General features: G+C 43.8%; 1 protein-coding gene across 1 annotated transcript in view; it reads right to left on the bottom strand.

Moving 5' to 3' along the window:
- Positions 1 to 3,520: 3,520 nt before the first annotated feature.
- The window catches only part of dnah5l (dynein, axonemal, heavy chain 5 like), a 352,990-nt gene continuing 336,589 nt past the window's right edge, over positions 3,521 to 19,921 (bottom strand). Inside the window, exons 76-77 of the mRNA XM_068006271.1 lie at positions 16,765 to 16,986; positions 3,521 to 4,447 (exon numbers count right to left, since the gene is read on the bottom strand). Of these exons, the coding sequence (XP_067862372.1) occupies positions 4,229 to 4,447; positions 16,765 to 16,986 (441 nt within the window). The 3' untranslated portion in view covers positions 3,521 to 4,228. The remainder of the gene's footprint in view (positions 4,448 to 16,764; positions 16,987 to 19,921) is intronic.

The raw sequence follows: 19,921 nt of genomic DNA, 5'->3' as shown, positions 1-19,921 counted from the left end.
GTCAGTCAGAGAGGAAAGGTAAGGAGTGTGGGACTGTAGGTGAATGGGGAGGTGTAGTTGAGGTTACTGGTATTTCTCATTAATCATCTTATCACTTAGAGCCCTGGCAGGAAGGACCTGTCTACGTTGTAGTCTCCCTTCTTCTTCCTCCACTTCCTGCTACACTTCCTCCTCCTCCTCCTCTGATTCCTCCTTCGCCTCCTCCGCCTCTTCTTCCTCCTCCACCTCTTCTTCTTGCTCAGGTTCAAACCTGATAGGCGGCGGCAAGGGCTGTTCCCTCATAATACCGAGGTTGTGCAGCATGCAGCATACGATGACAAATCTTGATGCCCGCTCAGCTGAGTACTGCAGGGGTTGTCCAGAGCGGTCCAGGCAGCGGAAGCATTGTTTGAGGATGCCTATGGTGTGCTCTGTGATGTTCCGTGTGGCAGCATGGCTCTCGTTGTAGGCCTGCTGTGCACGTGTGCGTGCGTTCTGGACTGGAGTCATGAACCATTTCATGAGGGGATAACCCTTTTCGCCCAGCCTTTTACTTGCTGTGCTAGTTGAAATAAAGTGGCACAGAGGACTGCTGCAGGATGAAGGAATCATGTTTGCTGCCAGGATAGGGCATTGACCTGCATGATGTGCTGCCTGTGGTCGCATACCAGCTGCACATTGAGGGAGTGGAATCCCTTTCTGTTCATGAATATGGCCAAGTTCAGATGAGGAGCATGCATGGCAATGCATGTGTAGTCAATGGCATCCTGCACCATGAGAAAGCCTGCAATGTGAGAAAACCCTTGTGCTCGTTCATGTTGCTTGTCCCTGGCAAGAGGGAATGAGATGAATCTGTTTCTTATTTCGTAGAGAGCCTCCGCGACCTCCCTTATACTGCAGTGCGCTGCAAACTGTGAGATGTTACTTATATCTCCAGCAGCAGCCTGAAAGGAGCCAGAGCCATAAAAATTAAGAGCCACGGTTACCTTGACAGCCACAGGCAATGCTGTCCTTGCCCTGCTCTGAGGCTGTAGTTGTGGCTGCAGCAGTTGACAAATTTCAGTCACGACCTCTTTAGTGAACCGTAGGCGTCTGATGCTCTGGTCATCGCTGAAGTTGAGGTAAGAAAATTGCTCCCTGAAGACCCTTCGCGGATATGGCCTCCTGCTGAGAGCCCTGCTCCTCCTCCCCCTCCCTCTTCCAGCAGCTTGTCCTGCTCAGGGTGGCCTCTCTTCATTCTCGCAGTCATGTTCAATTTCCAGAGGAAACCCTAGCAGGCCACCCATGTCTGGAAGCAACTTTTCTCAGCACTATTTTTAAATGCCACTAAAAGTAGTGCACAGGTAGGGTAGCTTAGTGGTTATGTTACTGGACTAGTAATCCAGAGGCCTGGACTAATAATCCGGAGTTATGAGTTCAAAAGGAAATTCAATTAATTTTTTAAAATCTAGAATAAAAAAAATCTACTATCAGTAATGATGGCCATGAAACTACCGGATTGTATTAAAAACCTGCTGTCCTTACTCGGTCTGGCCTATATATGACTCCAGACCCACAGTGACAGGTAGGTTGATTCTTAATTGTCCTCTGAAATGGTCTACCAAGCCACTCAGTTGTTAAATCTCACTACAAAAAGTCATAATAAGAATAAAACCGGATGGACCAAGCCAAGTCGATCCTGCAAAGTCCTCCTTACTAACATCTGGGGACTTGTGCCAAAATTGGGAGAGCTGTCCCACAGACTAGTCAAGCAACAGCCTGACATAGCCATACTCACAGAATCATATCTTTCAGCTAATGTCCCAGAATCTTCCATCACCATCTCTGGTGGGTCTGTCCTGCCGGTGGCACAGGACAGAGGTAGCGGTACAGTGATATAGTCAGGAGGGAGTGGCCCTGGGAGTCCTCAACATTGACTCCGGACCCCATGAAATCTCATGGCATCAGGTCAAACATGGGTAAGGAAACCTCCTGCTGATTGCTACCTACCGCCCTCCTTCAGCTGATGAATCAGTCCTCCTCCATGTTGAGCACCACTTGCATAGGGCACAAAGGCACAGAATGTACTCTGGGTGGGAGACTTCAATATCCATCACTAAGAGAGGCTCGGTAGCACCACTACTGACCGAGCTGGCCGAGTCCTGAAGGACATAGCTGCCAAATTGGGCCTGAGGCAGGTGGTGAGCGAACCAACACGAGGGTAAAACCTACTTGACCTCCAGTACTAGCTGCGCCTCTAGCCAAACTGTTCCAGTACAGCTACAACACTGGCATCTACCCGACAATGTGGAAAATTGCCCAGGTATGACCTGTCCACAAAAAGCAGGACAAATCCAATCCGGCCAATTACTGCCCCATCAGTCTACTCTCAATCATCAGCAAAGTGATGAAAGGTGTCGTCGACAGTGCTATCAAGCGGCACTTACTCACCAATAACCTGCTCACCGACCCTCAGTTTGGGTTCCGCCAGGACCACTCGGCTCCAGACCTCATTACAGCCTTGGTCCAAACATGGACAAAAGAACTGAATTCCAGAGGTGAGGTGAGAGTGACTGCCCTTGTTATCAGGGCAGCATTTGACCAAGTGTGGCACCAAGGAGCCCTAGCAAAATTGAAGTCAATGGGAATCAGGGAGAAAACTCTCCAGTGGCTGGAGTCATGCCGAGCACAAAGGAAGATGTTAGTGGTTGTTGGAGGCCAATCATCTCAGCCCCACATTCAACGGCATTACCACCGCCAAATCCCCCACCATCAACATCCTGGGGGTCACCATTGACCAGAAACTTAACTGGACCAGCCACATAAATACTGTGGCTACAAGAGCAGGTCAGTGGCTGGGTATTCTGCGGCGAGGGACTCACCTCCTGACTCCCCAAAGCCTTTCCACCATCTACAAGGCACAAGTCAGGAGTGTGATGAAATACTCTCCACTTGCCTGGATGAGTGCAGCTCCAACAACACTCAAGAAGCTCGACACCATCCAGGACAAAGCAGCCTGCTTGATTGGCACCCCATCCACCACCCTAAACATTCATTCCCTTCACTACCGGCGCACCGTGACTGCAGTGTGTGCCATCCACAGGATGCACTGCAGCAACTCGCCAGGGCTCCTTCGACAGCACCTTCCAAACTCGCAACCTCTACCACCTAGAAGGACAAAGGCAGCAGACACATGGGAACAACACCACCTGCACGTTCCCCTCCAAGTCACACACCATCCCGACTTGGAAATATATCGCTGTTCCTTTATCGTCACTGGGTCAAAATCCTGGAACTCCCTTCCTAACGGCACTGTGGGAGAACCTTCACCACACGGACTGCAGCGGTTCAAGAAGGCGGCTCATTACCACCTTCTCGAGGGCAATTAGGGATGGGCAATAAATGCTGGCCTGGCCAGCAATGCCCACATCACATGAACAAATAAAAAAAACTAAAGTTTTGGCCCAATGTATTTATCTGTTTTTAACTTAAAGATTTTACATTCTAAACTGGGCTCAGAAGTTACTCTCTGCTGATTAAACAAATAAGAAATACAACAAGCTTTGTTCAAAGTTAATTTTAATTTTTAAGGTTAAAATACATTATTCTGGAAGATAAATGTTTTGCCAACTACTGTATGGTATCTACAGTACCTGCACTAAGCGTTTAACTACATCGACAATCATAGTACCTCAGGTTTATCATGGTTAATTTTAATGAACTAGGATAAAGTACAGACTAATCTCTAAAAAGATGAGCTTTTTCAAATGAAGAGTTCATAATAGGAGGCGTTTAGGGTTCTTTAAAAAGTAAATGAGATCTTTAAAATATTAGTGTAAATATTAGTGTAAATATTAGTGTAAAAGACACTGGGGTGAATTTTCACTTTTGCAGCCAAGTGGAAAATGGGCGAACTGCGTCGGCTGCCTGTGTTACACCCTGTTCGATTTTCACTTCCATTTATGGGACAGGCTGGATGGGCCAGTGGGTCTTTTCCTGTCCGTCATTGTTTGTATGTTCGGGGTGGGGTGTAAAATGAGTTGAGCCAATCCACTATAACCCCAAGGATGAAAGTTAAAATTCACCTCACTGTCCAATCTCTCCCATTAGAATACTGCACACACTATCAAGCAATTATATGTTACAAAATTGTATTATGCAACAAGACATTTTAGAACTTGATTTCATGTTATACTAAGCAGAACAATATTCAAATGCACTTTGTGTAATCCACAATGGTTTGCTCCGTTTGCTGTATCTAATCGTGTGTTTATTTGGAGTCACAGAGTAAAGCCACTCCGCGCAGAGTCCAGTGATCAGGAATTTGTATTGTTTTCAGATATAGAGAGAAGATGTATGTCAAATCAGTTCGCCTGGGCTTCTTGTACACAGGGCATAAATACATTGCTCCCTGCTGTTTCTTTAAATCAGGAGGTGCAGTGGCGCTGATTGCATACACATGAACTACAGGAAGCAATGTGAACAATACCTGCAAAGACAGTCGAAAACTAAGTCAATTTAATGGAGGCAGCAAACAAAAACAGAATTATAGGAAATGTTAAATAAAATATTCATATAAATAAGGCTAAAGTCCATCATACAATGCTGAATGGACATGTCATAATTAGTATAATCCCTTAACTGTGTTACAGTAAATGGTAGCTTGAATAGCTTAACAATTATAAGATAAGCAAAAATAGAATTCCCAATACTTACTGTGTTTTCATTTTTAATAATGCAAACCATGGTATTGATTTTGAGTGATAGATAGATACCATAACTATAGCCATATATGAGCATAAAGCCAAAACCATCACTCTATAAGGAAGAGGAGCAGCAGAGGCAAGAGGCTCTGAGAGCAAGGCACCATAGCAAGCAACCCATTTGCTATTACCCCAATTGGTGGCATTGCATTTGTGCTTGTTTTACATCAGTTTTTACATTCTGGTGAAGGCAAATGAGCTCCCCAGGAAATTTGGGCATTAAATTCCTGTCAGCAAGATTGGCTTAGACACCGCCTTAAATTTCAGCATGAATGGGTTTGAATAAATCCGGGCCAATAATCTATGTTTACCTTGTCTATTCCTTTTATCACTCTGAATGCCTCTATCCAACCCCCTCAATGTTCTCTGATAGAGAGATAACAGACTAAGTTTATTCAACATTTCTTTGTTACTCACCCCCCTTATTGCTGGTTTCTCCTGATAAATCATCATGCACTTTCTCCAGGGTTATTAAATCTCTCCTATAATGAGAAACCTAAATCTGTACACAGTATTCCAGATGTGGAGTAACCATTGTTTTGTACAGAATTCTCATGACTTCTTTCAATCTCTCTTGAAATAAACTCCTTTTTTTTAACCTGTCTGCTGCATTGTGAGTAAACCAATTTGGTAAAGGAGGCATCAAGTAGGCATTAGGCCCCTATCTGCATATGTAAGGAGCCTAACGCCTGTTTCAGGCACGGGCCCTGGATGCCTCTTTTGATGCCTATACAAATATGGCATTGGACGCATTAGCATCCATTTTACCTATATAACGGGCACAGTGTCATTAAATTTCTAGGCCTATGTATCTGCACACAAATATACTTATTCTCCTTCACAGCATTGACAAATTTACCATTTGTGATTCATCTCCATTCGTAAGTCTTGTTCCTGAAATGCATTAACTCTCTTTTTTGTATTTACCTATCATTCTCCTCCTGCAGTCTCCTGCATTCTTCCTGGTAATTTATTACTCTTAATTACATCAACCTTGAATCAACATTATAGGGAATATAACTGCTTTTTAAAAAATTCAAATTGAATATTTTGGTGTCTCTAAGAGAATGCTGTAATATATATGTTCACTCGGCACAAAATCCCAAATGATACAATGACTAAACCAAAGAGGTGATCAGGTTGTTCCAATAATGTCCCACAAATGTTGTTCCTGACATTCTTTAGCTTCTGGCTAGAGAGTTAAACCAATATCTTCACTGTTTTTCCATGCATGCTTTGCAAATAGACGTGCAGCAACACTTAATTATCGTATTCCTGTTCCATTAGTTGGATGCAAGTATTTGAAGCTCTCTCTACAATCTTTTAATTTATATTTTGGCATGAATTTGTGTCCTCGTCAAGGTGAGGAATGCTGATGCTGGGAAACGGAAAACTCTTTCCATTTTTGTCACTGTACTAGAGTTTATTTTAGTTATATAGAATTCACACTCACAGGCCAAAAGAAAGTCTAAAAGGACCAAGGGAGTGAGATCCAAGTCACCAAGAATGGAAGGCAATCTGGGAAGAAACCCTCAAAACCACCATTTGCAATAGAAGACATGAGGGTCAGGTTATACTGGTGCACTGGTATACACTAGTATACTCTGCAAACTTCATAGATTCTGCTCCTCTTTGTCAGATGACCGTTGAAAAGGACACAGCTAGACTGACAAACTTATATACACCTTCTGGTCCTGGTCTTTGAATATTTGGGAAGTGATCCAGGATCCGGATGCTACGAAGATCATGGCCAGCATTGATACTCCTCAGATCCACTCCCCTGTCTGATAGGCATATCCTCAGAGGTGTAAAATCCACTTGAGACGTATGGACTAGTACATCTCTCACCGCTAGCAGCAAGAAGATGCATATCCTACATGGCCAAAGTCGACTCCTCTCACCCACAGACATGTGGCTTCAGCATCCATGGGATATATGCTAGTCAGAACTGGGAAAATATCAGGCAGACTGGACCCCCTTCCTGTAGACCTCTACAACAGGTTTCCTTGGACAAAACACCCTTGCAGACAGAGGAGGGCTTAATGCTAATGGGAGTGCACAGAATCATTGGTTCCTGGCTGTATGGAAAAAGTGACTCAAACCAAAAACACCTCAGGCAGTGGGTAACCTCTGTGAGCTCCTCTCTGGATGTGCAGCCACCGCTCTCTATGAATCTCAGACTTGGAATGTTAAATTACTGTACAAAATGCACAACTAGACCATCAATGTACCTTCTTGTACATGCTGTATTGACAATATATACCATTACTATACAGGTGTGAAAACCAGTCCTTCTCTTTTGTAACAAGAATTTAATTTTTTCTAGTTTCCCTGGTCCAACCTGTAGTCCTTTTGTTTGGTTTCTTGAAGTAAAATGTAGACGAAAAATCAGATTGTGTCCTTGACCAAAAGATCAAATTGGTTTCCTTGATTTAATTAGCATGATTGTCTCTTTGTTATTTTAAAAAACACAGCATTGCTCCACTGTAAAGATTTGTGTGTTTGATGCAGATATGTGAATTGTTCTTATCATCCACAAGATGATCTCGATAATCACCATTATATATCTAATATCTGGGCCTAGAAATTCGTTCACACCAGCCTGCTCCAGAACTGGTAGGCCCAAGGCGCTCCTAATAATGGGCCTCGGGCCTCATTTAAATGAGACTGACAAGCTGCAGACACCTGCTGAGCCTCCACAGGCAGTATGCCGGCAAAGAGGCTTTGAAATTCGGGCCTCTGTGTTGTCAGCAGCGGTCCTCAGGTAGGACGCTAAAGGGGAAGGGGATGCAATCTTGAGGGGGGCGGGATGGGGGGGGGGGAGAGGATTGGGGAAAATCAGACAGATTGGAACCCAATTTTCTTTCCATTAATTTAAATGGAGGAAACTCATGAAGGTTCCTTTACAGGAAGTAAAGATCTTTGGTCTTTGAAGTTGAAGGTCTTTCTCAAGCTCAGAGCTATCCTTCTCAAGTACCATCCTTCTCATTTTCTCCCTTCTTTCCCTGCTCTTTTGCTCACTGTTCCCAACATTCACTCAAGCACAACATCATGTCACATATCATCACCATGAATTTCTCCTAGGGTTTTCCTGATCTCACACCAGGAACTTGCTGGTTAGGGGGCCAAGCTTGTACCCTTTCTAAGCTGCTGAACCCTGCATTAAAAAAAGCTGCTGTTCAATCACAAACATTTAAATACAGTCATTTGAGAGAGTGCATCATGAAAGGTCTAGCAGCAACTGTGGAAGAGTGCACCAAGTGCATATGTGCAGCCATGTATGACTGCTTAACGGAACTGTATTCCAGCAGGAAGCATATGCAGTGGTGTCAGAGTATCTCTCCTGAATGTTCAGATTGCTACCATGGAGGCCTTGAGCTCCAATCTACAACAGTCTCTCTTGTCCAGTTTCACTAGAGGATAGGTGTGGATAGAGACATTGCACAGGTCTTCACCGACCTCAGCTGCCCAGAGGTCTGCTCCCACACAAATTAGTGGATATGACGAGGGAATGCTGAGCACGGCTGTAGTAGACATGAATTAGGCTGCTGTTGTCTGTTGTCAAGGTACCCATCTGTCTCTCCCCACCTTACTTTCAAAGTCCAAAAAATGTGCTGTAAAGTAGGCTGGACTAGCCAGCCACTGCGGCATCAGATGTGGTGCAAGTAGTTGCAGGGGTGTCTCATGACTCAGCACAAGGAGGAATGGAAGTACCTCAATCCCAAGAGATTCCCACTGACACCCTGCAGCCAGTCATCACACTCATTCTTACCACTGGGGAAGCAGCTACAAGCAGCATAGGATTAGGATGTAGAATACATAAAACATAAACTACCAAAGGAAAGCATGGGGTTAAAAAAAAACTGAATAGGGCAATAAATTGGGTTTACTTTATTACCACTTTTTCTAGACAGTTTCTGATGGTGCAGAATAAGTGCCAGCAATTTCCTTCTTTCATCTTGTACTACTAAAAGCATGAAGTTCTATTGGGGCACTTTCAAAGCAACCCTCAGCATTAGTTTCACATTATCTCGCCAAATGTAACTTGTAGTTCGGTGCTTTAGCACTCCCTGAGGTGGAGTGAAAGTTAGTACTGAAGGAGACACGTCATGGAGTCCCTCTTTAATGGTCTTCCTGTTCTGATAAACACTTGTAAATATTTTGTTTTACAGTCAGTTTCTCTGTGAAATTTGAAAAATCATATGGTTGTTTGTCTAGAAATAAAAACTTTCTCTATGTTCTGATCCAAAAACAAAGTGAAAATCGAACAGAAGTGCTCCCAAAAAGCAAAAGTGTTCCCAAAAATTGCAAACAATAAAAAGTCAAAATCCATCGAAGAAACCTGCTCAAAAAAGGCCTTTGGGGTTAAATTGTTTTTCGCCAGTAGCGCGAAATGGGCTTATAGCAAATTGGCAGCCCATTTTACACAGTGCTTGATTTTCTTTTTCAAATGGAAAAGACCAATTAGGCTGCTGCATGTGGCCTAACTACTGTCGAAGACCAATTTCACCTCCTGTGTGTCATTCATAGCTACCTTCTGGATGCAACTTATCTTTAAAGTGTGGAGTGAATGGGTAGGTGACACTCAGCAGGATTCTGTCCAAAGACTGGGAAATACATCAGGCACTGAAAGCCCCTCATTTACACGCAGGATGCACGTAAAATGAAGCTCTCATATAGAATGTGCAATTGGAAAACTGCAAGGGGTAAGGAGGGGGTGAGTGGATGAGTTCGCTGGATGCCCGATTTCTCATTTCCTGTACTGCCTAATTCCATCAGCAGAAATGATCCCACTGGACTGAAAATCTACCCTTTTGTTGTTTAAAAACAAAGTCAGTACAAATAGCTACATAGGTTAAAGCAAAACACTGCGGATGCTGGAAATCTGAAATAAAAACAGAAAATGCTGGAAAAGCTCAACAAGTGAGGCAGCATCTGTGGAGAAAGAAGTAGAGTTAATGTTTCAGGTCGAAGACCTTTCGTCAGAACTGGAAGATGTTAAAGAGTTAAAGTTTTTAAGCAAGTACAGATTTAGGGAAAGGGGGGGAGGGAGGGAAGTACAAAAGGGAAGGTCTGTGATAGGATAGAGGGCAAGAGTGATTAAATGACAAAAGGGATGATGGTGCAAGGCAAGGAAGGTGGTGATGGGACAGGTTAAGAAACAAAAGATTGGTCAGGAGTAGCTGTAAATAGCAACAGCAGAACCATTACCAGCACTAGCTGTGCAAAAAAATGGGAGCAGTGGTTATGATCTGAAGTTATTGAAGTCAGTGTCGAGTCAAGAAGGTTGTAAAGTGCCTAAACAAAAGATGAGGCGCTGTTCCTCGAGCTTATGTTGAGCTTCATTGGAACAGTGTAAGAGGCCGAAGACAGAGAGGTCAGAGTGGGAGTGGGACGGGGAATTAAAATGGCATGCGACACATAGATACATAGGTTAAAGGAGTTATGGCTGTATTTTGTTCAAATCAAAAATAGCTTTGTGTAACTAAGTAGTATTCATTATTTGACCCATTTTTGGATTTAAAATTAAAGCAATAGAATCATAGAATAGAATCATAGAAGTTTACAACATGGAAACAGGCCCTTCGGCCCAACATGTCCATGTCGCCCAGTTTATACCACTAAGCTAGTCCCAATTGCCTGCACTTGGCCCATATCCCTCTATACCCATCTTACCCATGTAACTGTCCAAATGCTTTTTAAAAGACAAAATTGTACCCGCCTCTACTACTGCCTCTGGCAGCTCGTTCCAGACACTCACCACCCTTTGAGTGAAAAAATTGCCCCTCTGGACCATTTTGTATCTCTCCCCTCTCACCTTAAATCTATGCCCCCTCGTTATAGACTCCCCTACCTTTGGGAAAAGATTTTGACTATCTACCTTATCTATGCCCCTCATTATTTTATAGACTTCTATAAGATCACCCCTTAACCTCCTACTCTCCAGGGAAAAAAGTCTCAGTCTATCCAACCTCTCCCTATAAGTCAAACCATCAAGTCCCGGTAGCATCCTAGTAAATCTTTTCTGCACTCTTTCTAGTTTAATAATATCCTTTCTATAATAGGGTGACCAGAACTGTACACAGTATTCCAAGTGTGGCCTTACTAATGTCTTGTACAACTTCAACAAGACATCCCAACTCCTGTATTCAATGTTCTGACCAATGAAACCAAGCATGCTGAATGCCTTCTTCACCACCCTATCCACCTGTGACTCCACTTTCAAGGAGCTATGAACCTGTACTCCTAGATCTCTTTGTTCTATAACTCTCCCCAACGCCCTACCATTAACGGAGTAGGTCCTGGCCGGATTCGATCTACCAAAATGCATCACCTCACATTTATCTAAATTAAACTCCATCTGCCATTCATCGGCCCACTGGCCCAATTTATCAAGATCCCGTTGCAATCCTAGATAACCTTCTTCACTGTCCACAATGCCACCAATCTTGGTGTCATCTGCAAACTTACTAACCATGTCTCCTAAATTCTCATCCAAATCATTAATATTAATATAAATAACAAATAACAGCGGACCCAGCACCGATCCCTGAGGCACACCGCTGGTCACAGGCCTCCAGTTTGAAAAACAACCCTCTACAACCACCCTCTGTCTTCTGTCGTCAATCCAATTTTGTATCCAATTGGCTACCTCACCTTGGATCCCGTGAGATTTAACCTTATGTAACAACCTACCATGTGGTACCTTGTCAAAGGCTTTGCTAAAGTCCATGTAGACCACATCTACTGCACAGCCCTCATCTATCTTCTTGGTTACCCCTTCAAAAAACTCAATCAAATTCGTGAGACATAATTTTCCTCTCACAAAACCATGCTGACTGTTCCTAATCAGTCCCTGCCTCTCCAAATGCCTGTAGATCCTGTCTCTCAGAATACCCTCCAACAACTTACCCACTACAGATGTCAGGCTCACCGGTCTGTAGTTCCCAGGCTTTTCCCTGCCGCCCTTCTTAAACAAAGGCACAACATTTGCTACCCTCCAATCTTCAGGCACCTCACCTGTAGCGGTGGATGATTCAAATAGCTCTGCTAGGGGACCCGCAATTTCCTCCCTAACCTCCCATAACGTCCTGGGATACATTTCATCAGGTCCCGGAGATTTATCTACCTTGATGCGCGTTAAGACTTCCAGCACCTCCCTCTCTGTAATATGTACACTCCTCAAGACATCACTATTTATTTCCCCAAGTTCCCTAACATCCATGCCATTCTCAACCGTAAATACCGATGTGAAATATTCATTTAGGATCTCACCCATCTCTTGTGGTTCCGCACATAGATGACCTTGTTGATCCTTAAGAGGCCCTACTCTCTCCCTAGTTACTCTTTTGCCCTTTATGTATTTGTAGAAGCTCTTTGGATTCTCCTTTGCCTTATCTGCCAAAGCAATCTCATGTCCCCTTTTTGCCCTCCTGATTTCTCTCTTAACTCTACTCCAGCAATCTCTATACTTTTCAAGGGATCCACTTGATCCCAGCTGCCTATGCATGTCATATGCCTCCTTCTTCTTTTTGACTAGGGCCTCAATCTCCCGAGTCATCCAAGGTTCCCTACTTCTACCAGCTTTGCCCTTCACTTTATAAGGAATGTGCTTACCCTGAACCCTGGTTAACACACTTTTGAAAGCCTCCCACTTACCAGACGTCCCTTTGCCTGCCAACAGACTCTCCCAATCAACTTCTGAAAGTTCCTGTCTAATACCATCAAAATTGGCCTTTCCCCAATTTAGAATTTTAACTTTTGGGCCAGACCTATCATTCTCCATAGCTATCTTAAAACTAATGGAATTATGATCACTGGTCCCAAAGTGATCCCTCACTAACACTTCTGTCACCTGCCCTTCCTTATTTCCCAAGAGGAGGTCAAGTTTTGCCCCCTCTCTAGTCGGGCCATCCACATACTGAATGAGAAATTCCTCCTGAATACACTCAACAAATTTCTCTCCTTCCAAGCCCCTAATGCTATGGCTGTCCCAGTCAATGTTGGGAAAGTTAAAGTCCCCTACTATTACCACCCTATTTTTCTTGCAGCTGTCTGTAATCTCCTTACATATTTGCTCCTCAATTTCCCGTTGACTATTTGGGGGTCTGTAGTACAATCCTATCAAAGTGATCTCTCCCTTCTTATTTTTCAGTTCTACCCATATAGACTCAGTGGGCGAACCCTCGGATATATCCCCTCTCACTTCTGCCGTGATGTTCTCCCTAATCAAGAACGCAACTCCCCCTCCTCTCTTACCTCCTGCTCTATGAGAACAAGAGAAAAAGAAAACTACATCTTTCCTTGTATTAATTTCCCTCTTTAAAATTCAGAGAATCCATTGCCACCACCCCATATGTCAAATTGACATAACAGAAAAATAGTCTGCATCCCACTAGCAGTAATTTATCCATTCCCTTTTCAAATGTATTATAAGATAATGAAAAGGTTTGATACGGTAGATGTAGAGAAAATGGGAGGGGAAATTGGATAGGGGCTGTTTTTGGGCGCAGATAGCGTGATGTGCTATTACCCCACGGCCAATGGCCCCTGTGCAGGCAGGACACAAGTTTCAGCCCACCCCAGGACTTACCTGCAATCAGTGTTCCATTCCAGGCGTTGTACGTGGAATCAATGCAATTCGCACTTTCCACCATCAGAGGGAGCTCAATCTCTTAAAGGGAGGATGTTTCTTAGAAATCTCTTAAAGGTAGCTGGTACCTGTTATTTGCTGAAAATAACAGTCTACTGTCTGCACGGAGTCTGAACAGAGATCAGACATTGCGCTCGTAAAACACAGATGCAGGTTCCATCCCAATGCTTATACACTGATGAGTTATGTTAAAACATTGAATAAAGGTTGTGCACTACTAAATCCCACATCCTCCAATCTGCACGCCAGACCTCACCAATCTGCCAATCTGAGTTGGTACCAGGCCTGCGAGGGTGCGTGCACCAAGGTTCTCTGCTGATGCACTAGAGACCTTGTTACAAGAGGTGGTCAGAAGGAGGAACATCCTATATCCACAGGAGGAGTGGGGTGGGGTGGCAAGAGGCCCTCCAGATGTATACACAAAAGGCAGTGGGAGGCAGCGGGGGATGAAGTCAATGCCAGGCGCACAGCATCATGAACATGGATGCAGTGCAGGAAGAAGTTCAATGCTTTGACATGAGTGGTCAAGGTGAGTGAGGTCAACTGTCAAGTGGCGTCTCCTACCAACTGCACCACACACTACACCCCCATCCCCCAAATACCAACAAACTCTTTCCATCAGATGCTTCCTCTCACCCTTACACATTACCACTGTTTCAAGCCACCCATCCACAACTCACAGGCCACACACACTAGCAGCTATTCAACCATGACAGACACATCACCCAGACACAAGTCCCGCTTTCTTGCAGGAGAAGGTGGCGCATATCAAGAGGCAGCAAGTGGCAGTGGCATTTAGCCCCTCGAGCCTGTTCCACCATTCAGTGAGATCATGTGGACCTGTGACCTAACTCCATATACCCGACTTAGTCCCAAATCCCTTAATACCCTTGGTTCACAGAAATCTATCAATCTCAGATTTAGAATTCACAATTGAGCTAGCATCAGCTGCCGTCTGCAGAAGAATGTTCCAAACTTCTCCAACGTGTAGAAGCATTTCCTAACTTCACTCCTGCACGTCCTGGCTCTAAATGTTAGGCTATGTCCCCGCATCCTAGTATTGCAGTCTAGAAGACCTCCAAAAACGGTTACAAATGTCTCGACAGCCAGAAGTAATAATCCAGCCACTAACCTGTAAATCCTGCACGGTCCCTTTAAATAGTGCTGGTGGGGGGTCCTCCAGACACGTTCAGATGGTCGGGGTTAAGACTGTGCATTGAGTTGAGTGTTAAGTCCCAAAATGGTGCCCATCACTTTAAATCAGCGTTGCACACTGATTGAAGCCAATTTCTCCCTACTTTACATGATTCTAGCATTCATTATCTGCACCTGCGCTAACTCCTATACCAAGATGGTGTCTGGAGCACGTCACGCAGGAAACATGCCATCTTGGATGTCAGAGAGGCCGTGTAGCACCGAAACAACATGCGCTACATGGCTCTATTTAGTACCCAATGTTTCCACTTGTGGGGGAGTTCAAAACTAGAGGTCATAAAAATAAAATAGTCACTAATAAATCCAATAGGGAATTCAGGAGAAACATCTTTACCCAGAGGTGGTAAGAATGTGGAACTCGCTACCACAAGGAGTAGCTGAGGCAATGATACATTTAAAGGGAAATTAGATTAGCATATAAAGGAAAAAGGAATAGAAGGGTATGCTGATAAAGTTAGAGGAAGTAGGGAGGGAGGAGGCTCATGTGGACCATAAACGCTGGCAGAGACCAGTTGGGTCGAATGGCTTGTTTCTGTGCTGTAGTTTCGACGTAACTCGATTTTAATAAATAAACAAGGAAACAAACAAATAAATATCCTATTGAGTGGAAATTTACATAGCATATTATGAAACAGTTAATGCTTTATTCTAGTAGATTGATATCTTGGACAAATCATGACAATATTAAACACAGTGAGGTCTTAGAGTTATGGGCCTACAAATTCAACTGCGTTGCCCCCCTTCCCAGTCCCCTTCAACTAGTTACCTGAGGGCCACTGCTGGCGTCGCAGCGGCCCGATCTTCGATTCTTCTTCACCGGCGAGATGCCTGCAGATGCCTATTAGGTGTCTGCAGCTCGCCGGCCCGATGATAATGAGGCCTGAGGCCCAATATCACATGCGCTTCGGGCCTACCCATTCAGGCGCTCATTATGTGCTCCGCTTGAATTTCCAGGCCAAGATGAGTAATGTGTTTTGTTCCCAAAATGCTAAACCATCTGGAATTCTAATATTATTATGCAATGGTTAGGACACAATAAACATGAAATGAGAAGAGATCATTTGGCCCATCTAGCCAGCTTGTTCCTAGACCCTGTGGGATCTGCTCTATTCCGGACTCTACTCAACCCATTTAGTCTTCTGAAGAAAGGTCTAAAAGATTCTCCCCTCTTGTCCAAAAGTGAATTAAGAAACTCGACAATACCAATCTGATCTAGCAGCCTACATTATATGTCCAAGACCAATTGCTGTCCTAGGATTAGAAAACAAATAGTGCTCTCATTATTGCTTTCCAAATATGTTATGTTTTATCATTGAATGATTTGTCACTGCACTCCAAAACTAATTCATTGTGAAACACTTTGAGATGTTGCAATGATGTGTAATATGGGAATGATTTTTGTGTCACTACTGCTTTATTTGTGTTTAATAATGAGGTGGTAGTAGGACCAAAATTATGCGACTGGTGGAAGTGTCAACTTATCGCCGAGTTCCCATCCATCCTGATTTTTGGGCAGACCTCTGCCCAGGAGCTCCCATTGAAAACAGGCAGGATGTTCATAAATATATGTTAATCGTTAAGGCCCGGACACCATTTTCATCTCTACCCACCTGAATACTACCAGTTCTTGGTCCTGCCCATCAACCATCGACAGTACAGTTGCAAGGCAGCCATTTCCACTGAAAATTAAAGAGACCATCAGCTGCAGTCAGTGAAAGTTGGAGGGAGCTTTGGGAAACATACTTATGGCAGTCGCTTGTGAGTTTTGCACCTCAAAGGCATTCAAATTTAATGTAGTTGCTGCTGTAGATTCTGCAAACATGTTGCTGCTGCTCTAAAGTGCTACTTTTTTTCATTCCTGATGCTAATACCCCTCCCCTTTAAGGTGCTGCTGCAAGCCATTCATATTCAGCTACCCCAGATGATTTCCCAACTCCAGATCAGTGAGCTGCCCATTGAGGACCGTGTTTCATGCTGGCAGCTCATCTACCACATCATAACGAGGATGCAGGACCAAAATCGATCTGAACCTACAATGACTCCTCCAGAAGGCTGCTATGTATGTTCCACCCCATCCAATTAATGCACAACATTACCCCCATGATGTTTTCTAAATCCAAGTATTTCATTGTTCTATGCCCCGGGTGTGTGATAATTAAACAAGAAACTGCTTACTTTTGGAGATGATTCCATGAGCCTTGCATTCCTTCTGTCCCAGCCTCCTCCATCCAGGAACAGACCATAGACGTAAACACCACCAATATCTGCAGGAGGAGATGCATTAACATCTTCCTTCATCATCCTGGTCACTTCATTATAAAGAATGACACTGTCTAGGGCCCAACCCTTGCTCAAATTCATACGGGTGGTTTCCTGTCGCATTGCAGTCAAAAAGCCCTGCGGAGAGAAATATCTTTTTCTTTAACAAATAGAATTCTTTTTCAAATAAAAGATGTCCTACTAACAGAAACACAAATAAGTGCGCGCTAATGCCAATTTCCCATGAGTAAATGTTATGGATGACATTTGAAAAATTGCTACTGTTTGAAACCTTAAATGTTTTTTCATTGGTGTTAGTAGTAAAATATATTAATATCCACCAAGTAGACCTTCTGAGTTATTTTGGTAATTTTCTTCAAATGCCGTCATGAACACAGGAAGGAGCAGCAGCAAATCAACATTAGGTTGTGGCAGGTTTTTTTTAAAGCATTTTATCTCATGCATAGCTAAAAGAGATGGGGTTTCTGGCCATAAACATAATTTGCTTAGTTCAAGGAGGTGACTCTTAGTTGCAGGAGAGATAAGACCAGTTTCCATCTGGCTTTATTTCCGTTGGCATAATGACTGACCAGAAAAGGAGTAATTGAGATGTCAAGTTCGTAGGACTATTGGCCTGCTCCCTTGCCATGCTCAAGTAGTCTCCTTGCCATCTGAACTGGGTGCCAGGAGAAAGTCAAAGTAATCTTTAGTATTACTGCCATATGGAAAATTAAGTTACCCTTAGGGTTAGCACCTGTGTAAACCCTGTCAAAGATCCTATTCCAGGGCAAAACCATAACTAAAACTTATCTCAAAACCCTTAAGGGCCAATTTTAGTCCTGCCCACCTGACAGAAATTGGACAGGCAGTTAAAATGACCGCAGCTACTTACCCCTTTCGATCCCACTGCCTTCCCATGGGTTGCAATTTTAACCTGCTCTTTTGAGCAGGGGAGAGGGACACCTGCTGGAAGGCAGTGGGGTCCTTCTTTACAGATGTGAATCGGGCTCAGATGTGTCAGCAGGTTCAAACAGCAATTTTAACTCAAGGCTTGCATGGGGAGCCTTCTTATCTGAGTGTCAGTGACCATTCCTTCGGGTGCCTGGTGACGGCCTCCTGCTGCCCAAAATCCTGTTCGTTCCCGCCGCCCAGGTTTGGGCGGGAGGCTGAAAGGGCCGATGCAGATGAGGCCTGGGAGTTAAAATCTCCCAGAGACACTGCAGCGGACCGGATGGTTTGTCACCCACCTCTTCCCCACCCACACGACTACTGCCAGGGAGTTAAAATTGGGACATAGAGCATATGAACCATCTAGATTTAGAAATTGAGGGAGCAGTCTCAAAATTTGCTGATACCAAATTGGTGAGGTGTAGGGAAAACTATGATAAGGACTGTGAGGAGCTACAGCAGGACACAGTTAGATGCACATCTCTCATTTCATATGAATTCAGACGAACAGGCAGCATATGCACTGTGAAAGGAAATTATTTAAGCTTTAGAAACTGACAATGAAGAACTGCTCAGGTTTGTCTGCTATGGGTAATGCCCTTTAATGGGTAAAACGACTGATGATCAGTGGGAAATGTTTAAAGAAACATTTAACGTGATACAGAATCGGTTTATACCCCTGAGGGGCAAGAACTCTACTTGCCAAAAAAAAACAGCCATGGACAACTAAAGAGGTAAGGGACAGTAAAGACATAAGGAAAGAGCATACAAAAAGGCAAAAAAGGGCACAGATCCTGGCAAATGGGAAAGATACAAAGATCAACAAAGGGTCACAAAACAGATAGTAAGAGCAACAAAAAGAGAGTATGAAAAGAAACTTACAAGGGATATCAAAACCAATACAAAGAACTTTTATAGTTATATTAGGAAAAAGAGGGTGGTCAGGAGCAGTGTTGGCCCCTTAAAAACTGAAAGTGGGGATATTGTCATTGACAATGGGGAAATGACAGACATGTTGAATAATTACTTTGCGTCAGTATTTATATCAGAAAAAGAGGATAGCATGCTGGAAATCCCAAGAAAACTAATATTGAATCGGGGACAGGGACTCAATAAAATTAATATAAGTAAAACAACAGTAATGAAGAAAATAATAGCACTAAAGAGTGACAAATCCCCAGGACCAGATGGTTTCCATCCCAGGGTTTTAAAGGAAGTGGATGAGCCCATTGCAGATGCCCTAACTATAATCTTTCAAAGTTCTCTAGATTCAGGAACTGTCCCTCTAGATTGGAAAATTGCACATGTCACTACGCTTTTTAAGAAAGGAGAGAGAGGGAAACCAGGGAATTATAGACCAGTTAGCCTAACATCTGTTGTGGGGAAAATGCTGGAGTCTATAATTAAGGATAGGATGACTGAACATCTCGAGAATTTTCAGTTAATCGGAGAAAGTCAGCATGGATTTGTGAAAGGTAAGTCGTGCCTGACAAACCTGATTGAATTCTTTGAAGAGGTGACTAAAGTAGTGGACAGGAGAATGTCAATGGATGTTATTTATATGGACTTCCAGAAGGCATTTGATAAAGTCCCACATAAGAGACTGTTAGCTAAGATAGAAGCCCATAGAATCGAGGGAAAAGTACGGACTTGGTTAGGAAGTTGGCTGAGTGAAAGGCAACAGAGAGTAGGGATAATGGGTAGGTACTCACATTGGCAGGATGTGACTAGTGGAGTCCCACAGGGATCTGTCTTGGGGCCTCAATTATTCACAATATTTATTAACGACTTAGATGAAGGCATAGAATGTCTCATATCTAAGTTGGCCGACGACACAAAGATTTTTTTTTATTCGTTCATGGGATGTGGGCGTCGCTGGCGAGGCCAGCATTTATTGCCCATCCCTAATTGCCCTCGAGAAGGTGGTGGTGAGCCGCCTTCTTAAACCACTGCAGTCCGTGTGGTGAAGGTTCTCCCACAGTGCTGTTAGGAAGGGAGCTCCAGGATTTTGACCCAGCGACGATGAAGGAACGGCGATATATTTCCAAGTCGGGATGGTGTGTGACTTGGAGGGGAACGTGCAGGTGGTGTTCCCATGTGCCTGCTGCTTTTGTCCTTCTAGGTG

The sequence above is a fragment of the Heptranchias perlo genome, chromosome 2 (assembly GCF_035084215.1).
Source record: "Heptranchias perlo isolate sHepPer1 chromosome 2, sHepPer1.hap1, whole genome shotgun sequence".
Taxonomy (NCBI): domain Eukaryota; kingdom Metazoa; phylum Chordata; class Chondrichthyes; order Hexanchiformes; family Hexanchidae; genus Heptranchias; species Heptranchias perlo.
Note: the sequence above shows the minus strand (reverse complement) of the source record. Positions and strands in the feature narration are given on the sequence as shown.